Source organism: Stegostoma tigrinum, chromosome 13 (assembly GCF_030684315.1).
Source record: "Stegostoma tigrinum isolate sSteTig4 chromosome 13, sSteTig4.hap1, whole genome shotgun sequence".
In the NCBI taxonomy this organism is placed as follows: Eukaryota; Metazoa; Chordata; class Chondrichthyes; order Orectolobiformes; family Stegostomatidae; genus Stegostoma; species Stegostoma tigrinum.
Window position 1 is genome coordinate 8,183,975 of NC_081366.1, and position 15,151 is coordinate 8,199,125.

Consider the following 15,151-nt stretch of genomic DNA (forward strand, 5'->3'; position numbering starts at 1 on the left):
CCACAAACCATCACTAAACATAGATGGGATAACACAGTGCAGAGCTGGAGGAACACAGCAGGCCAGGCAGCATTAGAGGAATGGGAAAGTTGACATTTCGGGTTGATCTTTAACTCCGGCATCTGCAGTTCTTACTACCATTAAATATATGTTTAGTGAAACCCCAGTGAGACGACCAAAAGACCAATTCTCCTGAATGACTGCTACTCAGGACGAAAGCATTTCACAGCAGGTTTCTGCAGTAACGGAGAAAAAAATGACAGAACTAACTTTAAACAAGAAAAGTGAAAAGATTCCTAATTTACACAACTTAAAAAATACCCTTTCAAATTCCAAACGTGTGTACCCTTAATCACAATTAAGACAAACAATTTGACGTACATACAATTGGTGGGAAAGAGCATAAAATATTGTACTTATACAGGGCAAACAAAATTCCAGAAGTCAAAAGTTTAGACCGCAAAATGAAAAGTTATTCCTCGTCTGACTTCTCGATTTTTGCAAAACTGTAGTCTGTAAGGTGATGATTATCATTTAGATTCAGTGGCTCATCAGTTGAACTTAGGACTTTTGGTGCCTGAATAGCTCTCTCTGGTTTGCTGTCTACTTCTGAGCACGAGGGGGTGTGGGAGATGGGAGAGATACTTTCTGACTGGAGGCTCTGAATGTTTTTCAATCTCTGCTGTTCTTGGCACTTAAAACATAACCAGCAGGCTACTGCCAGGCAGAATTTTCTGATTTCAAGACACACTTAGCGCTGTTCATTCTCAAGCTTCCCCTCTTACTGCCTCCAAAAACCAACATTACATTACACAGCTCAAACAATATACAACGCTTGATTTTCAAGTTGCCAAACTTTCCTGGTATTCCAGTTATAGCAGTTCAATTTCCATTTCAATGTGTAGATCCAAAAAAATGAAAAATATGGTCTCTTACATATTGGTTATTATTACACTATACACAATGGTAAGGCTACAGGGTGGCATAGCCCGAGCGTACACAGTCCAAATTCTGAACAGAACACTAACGCATGGCTACTAAGGTTATTGTGACATCAAAGCTTACCTCACAGTCTCATCAACATATTCATTAAATGCCTATTTGTACAGACAGGATTTGAAACTCCAAAGACTTATGGAAACAGTGATAAAATTGACTGGAGGGTCTGGAAAAAAAAAATCATAGGTTTATAGGAAAGTGCAGGGGTTGGTCAAGGCTGGTCCTTTAAATAGAACTCATCCCAGGAATCAGACCAGGGAATCTCTTTTGAACTTCCTCCGGCGCCAGTATATCCTCTCTTAAATACAGGGAGGAAACTTGTATACATTACTCCAGTCTTCTGTGTGCAGTTCTGGTCACCCCGTTATAGGAAGGATATTATTAAACTGGAAGGGTTTCAGAAGAGATTTACCAGAATGATGCTGGGAATGAAGGGTTTGGGAAATAAAAATAAACTGGATAGGCTGGGATTTTTTTTTCACTGGGGCATAGAAGGTTGAGGAGTGACCTTACTGAGGTTTATAAAATCATGCGGGGGGTAGATAAGGTGAACAAAGATCCATTCAAAACTAGGGTTTTTTTAAGGGGAGGGGAGAAAGATTTAAAAAGGACTTGAGGGGCAACTTTTTTGAAATACAGATAGTGATTCATGTGTGGAACAAACTGTAAGAGAAAGTGGTGGATGCAGGTATAGTTACAATGTTTATAGGACATTTGGATAATTTCATGAATGGGAAAGGTTTGGAGAGATATGGACCAAAGTAACCAAGCAGAAATGCCCCATGGTGTTTTGCAGGAGCCATACCTACAAAGAAAATACAATAGCAAGCCAAAGGGAAGAGAGATTAGTTCAGGTGCCCAACACCCATAGTTATTTAGAGGGCTCCTAACAGAAGAGAGTTGGGGAGGAAATTCCAGAGGGCAAGAAACTGCACTGCTTTAGGGTAGTGACTGCTTTAAGCATGACGACAATGCTGGGACAAAGCAGTGGACGATGGGTATGAGGCTAGACAGAATGCAAACTAATTTGACAGTTAAGGCAATATGAAGTTGTTTGAACAGACAGAGTTAGGAACTCACAGGAAGCGCTTAACAGCAGTTCAGAATAGAACAAGGACTTTAAATTATCATCAGCCTGTAAAATCCAAGTTAAGGAAGAGGTTACACTATCGAGAAATCAAACTTTAGCAACTCTTAGATAGAAGAATCCAAGTTCACCAAACAGAGCAGCCAGAAAGATAATGGACTGTGGTATCTTCCCCACAAATGATGTCAGATTCTGGTTGATAATTCCCGTTTTCTCTCCACCTCCCTTTTTAAAAAGTGAGAGTATATTAGTTACCTCCCAATCTGTAGAAACTGTTCCAGAGTGTGAAGAAATTTAGAAGATGACCACAAATGCACCCACTATTTCTAGGGCCATTTCCTTAAACGCTCTGGAACGTAGATTATCAGGCTCTGGGGACTTATCGCATTCAATTCCATTAATTTCTCCAATACCATTTCTCTACTAATGCAGATTTGCTTCAGTTCCTCCCTCACACTAAACCCATCATTTCTGATACATTGTTCGTGTTCTCCTTTATGAAAACAGAAGCGATGTATGAATCTAGTTTGTCAGTCATTTCTTGTTCCGCATTAGAAACTCCTACATTTCTCACTGTAAGGGACCTACACTGGTTTTCACCAATCTTTTTCTCTTTACATAACTATGAAAACTTTTGCAGTCAGTTCTTATGTTCCCTGTAAATGTACTCCAACTCTTATTTTCACCTTCTTAAATCAATCCCTTGGTCTTCCTTTGCTGACTTCTAAACTGTTCTCAATCCTCAGGTCTATTGTCTTTTTCTTGCCAATTTGTATGTTTCTGTTTTTGCATCTAATACTATCACTAACCTTCCTCGTAAGCCATGGTTTGGCCACTGTTCTCATTGTACTCTTGTGTTAGGGAGGAATAAACAATTATTTTTCCCATTGCCTGCCCACTGTCATTTCTCTCAGTATCATCTACAGTCCATTCACTTCCATCATCCAACTCATGAATAAGTATTGTAAACAATTGTGGTCCCAGTACTGATTCCTATGACACAGCACTAGCTACAATTTGCAATCCTGAAATTCCTCCCTTCACCCCAGCTCTGTCTTCTCTTAGTTATTCAATCTTCTATCCATGCTAAAATAGTACATCCAACACCAGGAGCTCTTATCTTATTAAGTAGCCTTATGCTTGGTACCTTGCTGGCCTTTTGGAAATATATTGCATTTACTGGTTCACCTTTATCTATCCTGCTTGTGAGCTCCTCAAAAGAACTTGAATAATGATTTGCCCCGAAAATAATCGAGCGGAGTTAATATATATTAATGATGTGATTCCAAATGCCCTGCTATTCTATCCATTGCAATAGACAAACATTTTCCCAATGACAGATGTGAGACTAATTGGTGTATAGGTGCCTATTTTGCATATTTCCCACACTTTTTGAATAAAAGTGTTACATTAGCAGTTTACCAATCCTCGAGAACTTTTCCAGAACCTAAGAAATCTTCCAGGAATCCTATCAATGTATCCACTATGTCTGGTACTACTTTGTTAAAATCCCGAGATACAACCCATCAGATCCTGGATACTAAAATGTGAGGCTGGACGAACACAGCAGGCCAAGCAGCATCTCAGGAGCACAAAAGCTGACGTTTTGGGCCTAGACCTTTCCTCTGATGAAGGGTCTAGGCCCGAAACGTCAGCTTTTGTGCTCCTGAGATGCTGCTGGGCCTGCTGTGTTCATCCAGCTCCACACTTTATTATCTTGGAATTCTCCAGCATCTGCAGTTCCCATCATCTCAGATCCTGGATACTCTTGACCTTTAACCCCATTAACCTCCCTAGCACTTTTCACTACTGATAGTTTTTATATTTGTTTCTCTATTCCCCATTCCTCGTATTTAGCACCATCATAATATTGTATTTTTGGAATGCTATTAGTGTCCTCTACCTTGAGGACTGATGCAAAGTATTCAGTCAACTTCTTTACAATTTCTTGGTGTTCCTATTATTATTTCCCCAGCTTTGTTCTTGAAGTGGTCTGGTCCCAATTTAGTCTCGCACTTCCTTTTGATATTTTTAAATAAGCTCCTGCAGTCTATTTTTATATTACTTGCTAGTTTGCCCATGTAATTTATTTTCTCCCTCTTTATCACTATTATAAATATTATAGGAATGGGGTGAAAAGAGTGTGTTTGCGATGAGGTGGACTGGTTGATGTGTGAAGTAATTTTCACTCAGGCACATCAAAGGCACCAAGATAGAAGAGGATGAAATAATGGTCTCCTTTGACGTAACAGCCCTGTTCACATCCATCAACATCAACCTGGCCAAAGAAACACTGACTACACTATTAGAAGAACCGAAGACACATACACCAGGCACCACCAACCTCATCAGCAAGGACAACATCATCAAGCTAGTGGACCTGTGCCTCACCACCCACTTCACTTTCAATAACAAAACCTACAGACAAACCAACGGTACACCCATGGGATCTCCGATATCAGGGTTCTTAGCAGAGGCAGTAATGCAGAGACTCGAACAAACAGCTCTGCCAATCATCCAACCCAAACTTTGGGTCCGCAATGTGGATGACACCTTTGTCATCACAAAACAAAACAAATTATAGGAAACCTTCAAGACCATCAATAATACCCTTTACTGGCATAACATTCACACAAGAGGAGGAAGACAACAACAAACTGCCATTCCTAGATGTCACAATAGAGCGAACAGCCAATGGGGAACTTCAAACCAGCGTCTACAGGAAAACAACACATACGGACCAAATACTGAACTACAGGAGCAACCATCCCAACACCCACAAACGAAGCTGCATTAGAACATTATTCCAACGAGCCACCACACACTGGAGCACAGAGGAACTACGCAGAGCAGAGGAAAATCACCTATACAGCGTTTTCAAAAAGAATGGGTACCCTATGAACACAGTCCGCCGATTTCTCAGCAACAAACCCAAACAAACAGACAAAACGGGCTCAGAAACCATAACCACTGTCCCCTACATCAGACATTTCTGAAATGACTGCCAGGCTACTCGGACCTCTTGGCATCAGGGTAGCCCACAAACCCACCAACACACTAAAACAGCAGCTAATGAACTTAAAAGACCCTATACAGACAACAAACAAAACAAATGTCATCTACAAAATACCTTGCAAGAACTGTGACAAACACTACATTGGACAAACAGGCAGAAAGCTATCCACCAGGATACATGAACATCAACTAGCCACAAAAAGACATGACCCACTATCACTCGTATCCTTACATACAGATAAGGAAGGACACCACTTTGATTGGGACAACACATCCATCCTAGGACAAGCCAAACAGAGACACGCACGAGAATTCCTAGAAGCATGGCATTCCAACCGGAATTCCATCAACAAACACATTGATTTGGAGCCAATCTACCATCCCCTGAGAAAAAGAACAGGAAATGACATCACCAACGCAAGGAAACCGAACAGATAAATAGAAAGCGGGACATAACACCAGCGCTTCATCGGAGGCTCACTGAACATGTTACCTGGAATGGTGACGAAACGTCTGAAAACTAACCTTCCAGCTCAGCGAGCAAACTCACATACAGAACCTCAACCTGAGCTACAAATCTTCTCAAAAATCACTAGCTTTTATACTGCGACAAGAATCCCAGTGAATGTATTTTGAGAATGGCATGATGATGATGATGTATCAGACAATGTAACATTGACATCAGCAGTCAAATGTCATTGAGACTCTCAAAAGAGGATGGAATAACCTGCAATTGACAGCTGTATTACAAAGATCAGTATAATGTACGATTCTACGTAAATAAATGTTTGTTCAAACTCCCAGGAATCCGACTATAGTCGCTCTTAGTTAAGACAAAGGTCTAGATGCAGCACCTTGAGAGTTGATGCAGAACAGTTCAAAGATGCAGCCTCTCAGGATCACAAAAAAGAATCCCCCAAGTCCCAAAGCTCTCTGCAGCCTAACCCATAAAGACTGAGCAAATAAGGATTGCATTGGCATTGACAGATCAAATCAGCCACGACCTCACAGATCACTAGTTTTCTACAGATCCTGAATCAATTCACACCATCAAGGGGACTGGGTTCAGAACCCAGATTAAACTCTCAAAAACAAAATGCTAAAAGATGGGCTTATCTGCAGAAGCATTACCTCTCCCACCTCAGTGATGGGAGGAGGGAGGGATACACCTTCCACAGGAGGGAGGGAGTCAATAGAATCACCTCAAAGATAGGAAGTTGGTTGGAATTCCAGGCCTTAATCCGTTCGGCATTTAAATCCACCACAGTAACGGTGATCTCCTTACACATCTGTGCAATGACACTGCATGTCGGGCCACCAACGTATCCTGCTCCAATACAGCAAATCTTACTGACTTGGACCATCGTCTGAACCTAGTGTGAAATCAGCAAGAGAAAAAAAAGAAGAGAAATAATTGGTGCTGATTCTAGAAAGGTAAACATGACAAACAAACTATAGCACTGCACTGAAATTTCTTAGACACCCCCCAACCCGCTCACATCGCCTTCTCATTAGGTGCTGAATAATATTGTGTTGTGGGTCTACCTAGAGGAGGACTGCAGTGGTTCAATTGGGCAGCTCAACGCCACCTTCTCAAGGGCGACTAGTGATGGGCAATAAATGCTGGCCCAGCCAATGAGACCCACAACCCACGAACGAATGAATAGTAAGTGTCAAAAAGATTTTCTCAGCTAACTGTGCCATAAACACTTCTGCTCTCCATATTATGGAAAAGAATACAGATATTCTGGGGGAAGATGATTTACAAGGGTGAAAACAGAACTATAGCAAGGCCTGGACATCATTCAGGCTGATGCTGATAGGTTGCAGCAATATTCATGTTACACAAATGCCAAGGCAGTAACCATCATCACAATGAGAGGATCTAACCATTTCTCCTTCACCTTCGATGGCAATACCATCACTGAATCCACCATTTTTTAATATCTGGGGATTGACCATTGACCGGAAATGATGCAGGACCAACCAAGTAAATATTGTGGCCACAAGAGCAGAACAGAAGCTAGGAATTCCACAGCAAGTAACTCACCTCCTGACTCCAAAGCAGGTCCACTGTTTTCTAAACACAACTCAGGAGTGTGAAGTCTGCATTTGCCTGGGTGAATGTAGCTCCAACAACACTCAAGAAACCCATCGCCATTCAGGAAAAAAAATTCTCTCTCCCTCCAATACCATCACAGAGCGGTTGGGCTGAATGGCCTATTTGAGCTATATGCTAGATGTAACTGAAGACTGTAATTAGCCCAGAAGTGAAAATGGAACTAGTTAGTTATAACATTTGCATCATTGAAGCAACATACAAGACCCTATGATGTAGAAGGTCAACTATGCCATTGGCCCATCAAATCTGTTCCAGCAGCCAGTGAGATTATGACTGATCCTCTAACTCTCAATTCCTGCCTTTTCTCCATAATCATCGATTCCCTGACTGATTTATAATTTGTCTCAGCCTTGAATATATTCAATGACCAGCCTCCACATCTCTTGGTGGGAAAAAATTCCACAGATTCACTACAGTCAGAAAAATAAAATCTCAACATTTCTCTCCTAACTAGGCGTTCCCACTGGGGAAACAACCTTTCTGTACCTACCGTGTCAAGTCCCTTAACAACTGTATGTTTCAACAAGGCGGCTTCTTATTCTTCCATATGCCAATGAGTATGAGACCAACATACTCATCTTTGCCTCATAAGAAAATCCTTCCAGGCCCAGGTACTGCAGATGCTGGAGAATCTGAGATAACAGGAAGTAGAGCTGGATGAACACAGCAGGCCAAACAGCATCAGAGGAGCAGGAAAGCTGATGTTTCGGGCTGAAGAACGGTCTAGGCCTGAAACGTCAGCCTTCCTGCTCCTCTGAAGCTGCTTGGCCTGCTGTGTTCATCCAGCTCTACACCTTGTTATCAACCTAGTGAACCTTCTCAAGACTGTCTCCAATGTCAGTGTCTCTTTAATAAGGAGGCCAAAATGAGTTTTCAGTGGTGATCTGTAGTGTCCTGTACAGTTTGAACATACTAAACAGTTGAATTATTGACTGGCAGAATAAATGGCTTAACTTCTGCTCTCGGATTAGGGTCTTTTTGATTTGGGAAACACTTGCACTTGTATAAATCTATGCATAATTTCAGAGCTCCCCAAATTACTTTACAGATGATAGGCTTCCTGCACCATAATGAGTCTGACACTCTGTGGTAATGAAGTATTCTAGTTGTTAGAAAATGCAGTTGCAGATACAATATATTAAACACAACAGGCAGTGCATGAGCATTTATTTCTGTGATTGGAGTCAATACTGGGGAATAGAATAATTTTCTGCTTACAACATGGAGCCACTCCCTGTTGGGAGGTTGGGAATGAGAAGGTACTGACTGAAGCGCTTTCCACTTCAACCCTAAATACAGAGTCAGAGTCATTCTGAATCACAAACTGGCCATGCTCATAGCACAGAGTCCCTGTCAAACCCAACAGCAAAAGATCAGGGTAATAAAATGTGAGGCTGGATGAACACAGCAGGCCAAGCAGCATCTCAGGAGCACAAAAGCTGACGTTTCAGGCCTAGACGCTTCATCAGAGAGGGGGATGGGGGAGGGAACTGGAATAAATAGGGAGAGAGGGGGAGGCGGACCGAAGATGGAGAGTAAAGAAGATAGGTGGAGAGAGTGTAGGTGGGGAGGTAGGGAGGGGATAGGTCAGTCCAGGGAAGACGGACAGGTCAAGGAGGTGGGATGAGGTTAGTAGGTAGCGGGGGGTGCGGCTTGGGGTGGGAGGAAGGGATGGGTGAGAGGAAGAACCGGTTAGGGAGGCAGAGACAGGTTGGACTGGTTTTGGGATGCAGTGGGTGGGGGGGAAGAGCTGGGCTGGTTGTGTGGTGCAGTGGGGGGAGGGGACGAACTGGGCTGGTTTAGGGATGCAGTAGGGGAAGGGGAGATTTTGAAACTGGTGAAGTCCACATTGATACCATATGGCTGCAGGGTTCCCAGGCGGAATATGAGTTGCTGTTCCTGCAACCTTCGGGTGGCATCATTGTGGCAGTGCAGGAGGCCCATGATGGACATGTCATCAAGAGAATGGGAGGGGGAGTGGAAATGGTTTGCGACTGGGAGGTGCAGTTGTTTGTTGCGAACTGAGCGGAGGTGTTCTGCAAAGCGGTCCCCAAGCCTCCGCTTGGTTTCCCCAATGTAGAGGAAGCCGCACCGGGTACAGTGGATGCAGTATACCACATTGGCAGATGTGCAGGTGAACCTCTGCTTGATGTGGAATGTCATCTTGGGGCCTGGGATGGGGGTGAGGGAGGAGGTGTGGGGACAAGTGTAGCATTTCCTGCGGTTGCAGGGGAAGGTGCCGGGTGTGGTGGGGTTGGAGGGCAGTGTGGAGCGAACAAGGGAGTCACGGAGAGAGTGGTCTCTCCGGAAAGCAGACAGGGGAGGGGATGGAAAAATGTCTTGGGTGGTGGGGTCGGATTGTAAATGGCGGAAGTGTCGGAGGATAATGCGTCGTATCCAGAGGTTGGTGGGGTGGTGTGTGAGAACGAGGGGGATCCTCTTGGGGCGGTTGTGGCGGGGGCGGGGTGTGAGGGATGTGTCGCGGGAAATGCGGGAGACGCGGTCAAGGGCGTTCTTGATCACCGTGGGGGGAAAGTTGCGGTCCTTACAGAACTTGGACATCTGGGATGTGCGGGAGTGGAATGTCTTGTCGTGGGAGCAGATGCGGCGGAGGCGGAGGAATTGGGAATAGGGGATGGAATTTTTGCAGGAGGGTGGGTGGGAGGAGGTGTATTCTAGGTAGCTGTGGGAGTCGGTGGGCTTGAAATGGACATCAGTTACAAGCTGGTTGCCTGAGATGGAGACTGAGAGGTCCAGGAAGGTGAGGGATGTGCTGGAGATGGCCCAGGTGAACTGAAGGTTGGGGTGGAAGGTGTTGGTGAAGTGGATGAACTGTTCGAGCTCCTCTGGGGAGCAAGAGGCGGCGCCGATACAGTCATCAATGTACCGGAGGAAGAGGTGGGGTTTTGGGCCTGTGTAGGTGCGGAAGAGGGACTGTTCCACGTAACCTACAAAGAGGCAGGCATAGCTGGGGCCCATGCGGGTGCCCATGGCCACCCCCTTAGTCTGTAGGAAGTGGGAGGAGTCAAAAGAGAAGTTGTTGAGTGTGAGGACGAGTTCAGCTAGGCGGATGAGAGTGTCGGTGGAGGGGGACTGGTCGGGCCTGCGGGACAGGAAGAAGCGGAGGGCCTTGAGGCCATCTCCATGCGGAATGCAGGTGTACAGGGACTGGACGTCCATGGTGAATATGAGGTGTTGGGGGCCAGGGAATTGGAAGTCCTGGAGGAGGTGGAGGGCGTGGGTGATCAGTTTGAGCACTGGCAAAGGAGGGTAGTCAAAACCTTGGGCAGCCGCAGCCATACCCACAGTCAACCCAAGAAATGACAGGCTTCTGTCATTTAAGTCAGTGTAGGTTTGGTCACGATTGAGTGGAGAACACTATCACGGCTGTGTCAAGCTGGCGGCTCAAGTCCTGTCACGTCAGTGCAGTGGTGAAGGAGTGCCACACTGTCAGCAGTGCCATCTTGTGCATGAGACGTTGAACTACAGTCCAAAAGATCCCATGCTCACTTCAAAAGGTGAGTGTGGCTCCCCCTCACTGACCCGGGTGGGAACTTTTACACTCAGGACAAAGGTTTACCCTTCTGATTCCCAGAACGGCCGGACAGATGCACAAAGAGAGACAGGATCAGTTAGGACTATATTCACTGGAGTTTCAAAGAATGATGTGGGAGTCTCAGAAATCTATAAAATTCTCCTGGGACCATACACAGGAAACACAGAAGTATGTCCCCGATCAGAGATAATGTGAACTGCAGATGCTGGAGAATCCAAGATAACAAAGAGTGGAGCTGGACGAACACAGCAGGCCAAGCAGCATCTCAGGAGCACAAAAGCTGACATTTCGGGCCTAGACCCTTCATCAGAGAGGGGGATGGGGAGAGGGAACTGGAATAAATAGGGAGAGAGGGGGAGGCGGACCGAAGATGGATGGAGGAGAAGATAGGTGGAGAGGAGAGTACAGGTGAGGAGGGGATAGGTAATTCCAGGTAGAACAGACAGGTCAAGGAGGTGGGATAAGGTTAGGAGGCACGGCTTGAGGTGGGAGGAGGGGATAGATGAGAGGAAGAACAGGTTAGGGAGGCGGGGATGAGCTGGGCTGGTTTTATGTTACCGATGACCAGGGAGTCTAGAACCAGAGGTCACGGTAGAAGGAAACAGGACAAGCCATTTAAGACTGCAATAGGCAGCACGGTAGCTCAGTGGTTCGCACTGCTGCCTCGCAGAGACAGGGACCCAGGTTCAATATGGGAAATGCAGGGGGGGGGGGGGGGGGGGAAAGAGAGGAGGTGTGTGTGTGTGTGCACACGTGTGCATGTGTCTCTGTCTCCAAGTGGGATGCTCTTCAGAGCCAAAACGTTGCACCCTTTCTAGATGGGGATAATAGAATTCTTATAGAGGGATGAAAAGTATTGAAAGAAAGCAGGAACAGGGGACTGAGTTGGACGATCAGCCTTGATCATACTGAATGGCCTACTCTTGCTCCTATTTTGCTTGTCACTATGTAACAAGCATCATTTAAAAACTGACTGACTTGATCATTTATCTCACAGCTGCTCATGGAATCTTGCTGTGTAGAAATAGACTGTCATCACCTGGTCTCAGCAGGAGCAGTTTTTAAAAATATGTTCTTAATTAGCTGTAAAAGGGATTAGATAAATTGTCTGTTCACAGTACAGCATACATCCAATCCTTCAGTGCTGTAGAATTCCAACTTCAAAGTAATTTTTTAACTTAAAGATAAGATTGAATCTATGCGTTCTCTCAATTGCCACAAAACCATCCCTCCTCCCAAAACAGCAAAAGTAAGAACACAGGATCAGCAATAGGCTATTCAGCCCATGCAGTTTGTTCCATCATTGAATGATAATCGCAATCGATCTGTGGTCTAACTCTGTATGCCAGCCTTTGGCCCATATCCCTTCATATCTTAAATTTTTTTAAAAATGCAGATGCTGAAGATCCAATACAAAAACAGAAATTGTTGGAGAAACCCAGCAGGTCTGGCAGCATCTGTGGAAAGAAAACAGTTAAGATGAGTCCAGCGATCCTTCTTCAGAACAGGGTGTAACTGTATTCTCCCAACGTATGCTACCAAGCTTGCTGAGTTTCTCTAGCAATTTCTGGTCTGGCTGTCAAACCAGGGTATTAAGGGCACAAAAGCAAGATTTAGAACTAACAACAGATCCAGCTTCAACTACCATTTGTGGAAGAGAGTTCCAAATCCTTACCAGCTTTTTTTTTGTGCAGAAATGCTTCCTAACATCTCTCCCTGAAGGCGCTGACCCTAATTCTCTGACAGTACCCTCTAGTTCTGGAATCCCCAACCAGTGAAAATAGTTTATCTACCCTGTCTTTTCCTGCATTAAGAAAAAAAAACTTGAAGTGCTTTAAAAACGCTGTGGATGCTGGAAACATTTCTGTCCCCCTAAACCCAGAAATGTTGACAGGTGATTTGAGGATGTTATTAAGGTGTTTTATCACCTCAGCTCACAGACTGAAAGGGGCAAAAAGGGAAACATCACAGACAGGGGGAGGGGTTTTCCGAGAGTTAGGTGGATGGGGAGTGCAGTTGGGAGTTAACAAGAAGCAGGCTTACACGCAGAGTCACAAAGACAGCGATAGATTAACTCCGCAAACCGCATTGAGACTCCGGGGCGGGACCTCCCAGATCCAGAAACCCCGCCACCATTTCTTACACAGCATTTGAAGGCAAATTTAAGGCAGATTCAAAGGTGCAAATTCCTGAAACTTTCCCTCAGTGAGAGAGAGTGAGAGAGAGAGAGAGAGAGAGAGGGAGGAAGGAAGAGAGAGAGAGAAAACACAGCGCCAGCAAGAAGGCAGAGATAAAGATGTGCTCTTATAAACATTACAGCACAGACACTCACCGATTGTAATTCACAGTCAGATGAACGGGGGAGGGACAGGTACAGGAAGTGTGGAGGCGGTGCCCGGTTAATTACCCGTTAATTTCCGAATGAAATTGATCAGCAAACGGTCGTACGCCCGGTCCTTGCAGAGTCTGAGCCACGCAGTCGGCAGGAGGATCTCGTCAGGTCGCTGGCGGCTGATGTAGAGAGACGGGGGAGGCGGCAACAACTGACTCCGCCTGCTTTGTCCAGCCGCCAGGTTCATCCCCAGATAGACTCAGACATTCCGTTCGGCCCGTCGCGTCTGTGCCCGCTCCTTGAAAGTCCTATCCAGGCCCTCCTCAAAGCTTTGAACCTTTCCATGCACTTGTGAACCCCCCACAAAACCCGTCCCCTTTCTGTAAGTTACTACTGAACCTGGTCCTTATAGCCTGGTTGGCCAAAATAAAGGTAACACTCGCCGTAGTCCCACACTTTGTCGTTTGAGAGAAATAGCTGATTGTTTAACCTGAGTATCACCACACCCAAGGTAAAGGGTGAGGCTGAGAAAGAGAGTCCTTTCCTGATCAGAGATAATGGGAACTGCAGATGCTGGAGAATCCGAGATAACAAGGTGCGGAGCCATACCCTCAGTCAGTGCAGGCATGGAACCCATGTTGTAAAGCGTCACTATTGCATACCAGCCACCCAGCCAACTGAGCTAACCAACCTGCCCGTCCCTGCAGCAGGTATTACCCTGTACACCTACCCCCTCACCTCTGTCCAAGGCTCCAGACAAACTTTCCAGGTCCAACAGGGATTCAGCTCTACATCCTCCAACTTGGTTTACTGTATCGGTTGCTCCCAATGTAGCCTCCTCTACATCAGTGGGACCAAGCGCAGGCTGAGTGATTGACTTGTGGAGCATCTGCGCTCCGAACGCTACTATCAACAACACCTTCTGGTTGCCAACCATTTCAACAAACCTGTTGGACTATAACCTGGTGTCATGTGGCTTCTGACTTTGCCCATCCCAGTCCAACACTGGCGCATCCACATCATGGTTATCATCAGATGCTTAATTCCAGATTTTTATTGAATTCAAATTCCACCATATGCCGTGGTGGGATTCGAACCCAGGTCCCTGGAATGTTATACCTTGATCTCTGGGTTAACAGCCCAGCAATAATACCACCATGCAGCTGAGTGGGAGAGTGGATTTATGGCACCCTTGTCAGGCAGGAAGATGGAGTTGATCTTATCGAAGACTGGAACAGACTCAAAGGACCAAATAGACCTGCCTGTAAGGTCTGGAACTCCCTTGCTGAACCCCTCTAACCCTCCCTTCACCTAGGAGGCTCCTTGGAATCTCTCATGGTGATCATCATTTACCCTATTATGTGGTCCAGATGTGTTAAATTTTGTTAGATGATATTCCCGTGAATGTTTGAAATATTTCACTGTGGTTTGTAAAAGGAAGCTATATAAATGCATCAGAGATAATAGGAACTGCAGATGCTGGAGAATCCAAGATAATAAAATGTGAGGCTGGATGAACACAGCAGGCCAAGCAGCATCTCAGGAGCACAAAAGCTGACGTTTCGGGCCTAGACCCTTCATCTGATGAAGGGTCTAGACCCGAAACGTCAGCTTTTGTGCCCCTGAGATGCTGCTTGGCCTGCTGTGTTCATCCAGTCTCACATTTTATTATCCTATATAAATGCATGTTCCTCTACAAATGAAATTCACTGCAGGTCAATAAATCCGACTGGTTAAACTAGTATTCAAATCTCCTGACCATTAACCCATCTGCAGAGTAAAATCTCATCAGGCTCACAAATGGTCTGGAGGGAAGGAAATCTGCCACCTTCTCCTGGTTTGATCTACTCCTGACTCCTGGCACACATTAAAGAGGTTGAGTTTGAAAAGGCCCAGCAAGCCACTCAGTTCAAGGGCAATTTAGGATGGGTAACAAATGGTGGGCCCATGTCCCAGGAAAGAATAAAAATGAAGATCATAATTTGCTGTAGTAGAGGGAAAGAGTCCCTATCTCCCCTTTGGCTCTATTGGCAATAATCT

At 45.2% G+C, this 15,151-nt stretch overlaps 1 protein-coding gene across 2 annotated transcripts in view; it reads right to left on the bottom strand.

The window, feature by feature from the left end:
• Positions 1 to 13,290, bottom strand: part of LOC125458412 (UDP-glucose 6-dehydrogenase-like) — a 39,269-nt gene extending 25,979 nt beyond the window's left edge. Inside the window, exons 1-2 of one of the 2 annotated variants that reach the window (XM_059650518.1) lie at positions 13,187 to 13,290; positions 6,304 to 6,474 (exon numbers count right to left, since the gene is read on the bottom strand). In XM_059650518.1, the coding sequence (XP_059506501.1) occupies positions 6,304 to 6,465 (162 nt within the window). In that variant the 5' untranslated portion in view covers positions 6,466 to 6,474; positions 13,187 to 13,290. Of the gene's footprint in view, positions 1 to 6,303; positions 6,475 to 13,111 lie in introns of both variants that reach the window. The other variant, XM_059650517.1, reaches the window with a different exon arrangement.
• Between the last annotated feature and the right edge of the window lie 1,861 nt (positions 13,291 to 15,151).